The sequence below is a fragment of the Poecilia reticulata genome, unplaced genomic scaffold (assembly GCF_000633615.1).
Source record: "Poecilia reticulata strain Guanapo unplaced genomic scaffold, Guppy_female_1.0+MT scaffold_207, whole genome shotgun sequence".
Lineage (NCBI taxonomy): Eukaryota > Metazoa > Chordata > Actinopteri > Cyprinodontiformes > Poeciliidae > Poecilia > Poecilia reticulata.
This window is the reverse complement of record NW_007615021.1, coordinates 251,488-253,844: the sequence shown is the minus strand read 5'-3', so window position 1 is coordinate 253,844 and position 2,357 is coordinate 251,488. Positions and strand designations below refer to the sequence as shown.

Sequence of the window (2,357 nt, the reverse complement as noted above, 5' to 3'; positions counted from 1 at the left end):
GCTCCACTGAGAAGTAGCTCCTGTAAGCTCAGCAGATACACAGTTCTACTGGGTGTTTGCTAATTGCTGCTGGCTAGTCTGAAGGAGCTGAGTGAGGCGGACTGCTTTGTAAGGTGGAAGCTCRGTAGTTTGTAAAAGGCAGCTGCGAGGAGGAGCTGCATCTCGAAGGCGGGGCTAGGCCCACCCAGATGTTTATCCCAGCTGAATGGTTGCCACGGGACATTKAAGGATTTCTCAAACTTTTGTAAAAGAATTAAAGCAAAACTCCAGGTATGTTTTTGATGAGGAAATAACATTATACCATKACAGAAAAGCTCAAACCTGGTCAATTTTACCTAATACTGCCCCTTTAACGCATCTGAAAGAAATCMTTGCTTTATTTCAAACTCCAAAGACAATCAGGAAAACAAAAATATGATTATATTGATCAAATTAGTGAYATTTGGTAAGAGATGTTATGTTATTGTAAAATCTGTGAGAAATGTCTGTTAAATTKTAAATAGATATTAGAATTCATTCAGTAATTTTGATCATTCTTATGTTTTGGATGTTATAAAATTGTTGTTCGCTTTAAACATGTGCCACTTGTGGTTTCCCCGAGCAGACTGGTCAGYAGGCAGCGCGCTGTGGTTCCTGTACCTTCATGAGGCTGATCTGCTTCACCACGCAGTTCCTGTCTCCATCTCCCCGCTTGTCTCTGACGAGTAAGGCTGTCCCAAACGCACCTTCTCCGATCTGCCGGATAACCTCATAGTCATTCATAACACCTGGAAATGCTGCCACGCACACAACACAGAATAATCAGCGAGGTGTTAGCTGTGCCAGAAACAAGCTGCAAACCGTCAGCTGCAGCATTTTWACGTTTTTTTTCCTCACCGTCTACAGTCAAATCGGACCGCACTTCACTTGGTTTTGGGTCAGTTAAAATACCRACTGAGCCAGCCCACCCAGAACCCAACCAAAATGATTTATGTCTTCTAAATCCCACAATATTGATAGAAATAATACATCAAAGATTTACTTATTATTCACAATCAGAAGTTTACATAGAGAATGAACGAGGGAAAGCCCGGATGTTGATGTCATGGCTTTGGAAACTTCTGATAGGTTAACAGAGAGGCACACCTGTGGATGTATTTATTTTAAGGTCACAGCTGGGTGAAGCACACCGTTTTCTTGTATCACATGAAAAGTAAAAAGAAGGCCGGCAAGGTGTGTGTGTGTGTGTGTGTGTGTGTGTGTGTGTGTGTGTGTGTGTGTGTGTGTGTGTGTGTGTATTACACTAAAAGTTTGAGTTGAGTTCCCTATTCAGTTCAACATGTCCGTTGCCATGGATACGGCAACACAGTTAGCAAGCTGACTACACTTTCCTCGCCCGGAAGAAGAGCTTTCCTTTTTAATGCTTTTAAATAAATAAGTTTACTTACGGNATCTTTAGTTTTATTTTCAGTCTTGTTTTTCGGTGTGTTTCACCTGAGATTTGATGTCTCTGTGAAGAATCTTCCGGTCGTGGATGTGCTTGAGGCCCAGGCAGATCTGGATGAACCAGTTCACAATCTGAGAAACACAAAGTTCACTTTATTCTTCTCTGTCTGACAGGGAGCCCAGGCTTTGGTCACATTCAGGCTCAGGTTTCAGCTGAGCTTCAGGTTYRCCGCTACCTGCGCCTCAGAGAAGGGAATTCCTCTCTGCATGTTGATCTTCTTCAGCAGATCTCCGCCATCGCAGTACTCCATCACTATATACAGKCTGCCMTTCTCTGCACACAGAAAAGGTTTACAAGTGGTTCGTTTCTGACAGGACAGGAAATGAGCACCTAAATCTACTAGAGATATGATAAATGTGTTGTTGAATAGTGGATCAGTGGGCCTATAAAATGCTCTGGAAGGACGATCTGCTCCCACCTTGAAATGTCGTGATGAAAGAAACGATGTTTGGGTGTTTCATCTGTGACAGCAGAGTCACTTCTTTCTTAGAGGCTTCTTTCTCCTTCGCTGACATCTGAAAAACAAGCACACAGTCAACGAGACGGCTCTAAAAGTGAATGAAACTATAAGAGAGATTTCTTTAAATTGGTTGAATTCTATTATATTGTAGACATTTTTTTTTAGATTCCAACATATTTCATAGGTTTAGAGGACGCAAAGTCTCTTCCCATTTTGTTAACTTTTCTATTTTGTTCCAAGWACGAGAAAACTTCCTGCCCATTTTAATGCATATAAAGGGGCAGTGTTATGTGTCTTGCAGGCATATAGTGTTATTTTATAGCATAGTCAAGTAACTGTTAATATCAGTTGTTACAAAACTGCTATAGATATCAAATATGACTTAAAAGAAATTTGACTTTGTAATTTAAC

General features: G+C 41.1%; 1 protein-coding gene across 1 annotated transcript in view; it reads right to left on the bottom strand.

Annotated features, from left to right (window-relative positions):
• The window catches only part of LOC103460208 (serine/threonine-protein kinase Nek5), a 17,795-nt gene extending 15,637 nt beyond the window's left edge, over nucleotides 1–2,158 (bottom strand). The window contains exons 1-4 of the mRNA XM_017303196.1: nucleotides 2,120–2,158; nucleotides 1,905–2,001; nucleotides 1,662–1,759; nucleotides 1,474–1,557 (exon numbers count right to left, since the gene is read on the bottom strand). Coding sequence (XP_017158685.1) covers nucleotides 1,474–1,557; nucleotides 1,662–1,759; nucleotides 1,905–2,001; nucleotides 2,120–2,158 — 318 coding nt within the window. The remainder of the gene's footprint in view (nucleotides 1–1,473; nucleotides 1,558–1,661; nucleotides 1,760–1,904; nucleotides 2,002–2,119) is intronic.
• Between the last annotated feature and the right edge of the window lie 199 nt (nucleotides 2,159–2,357).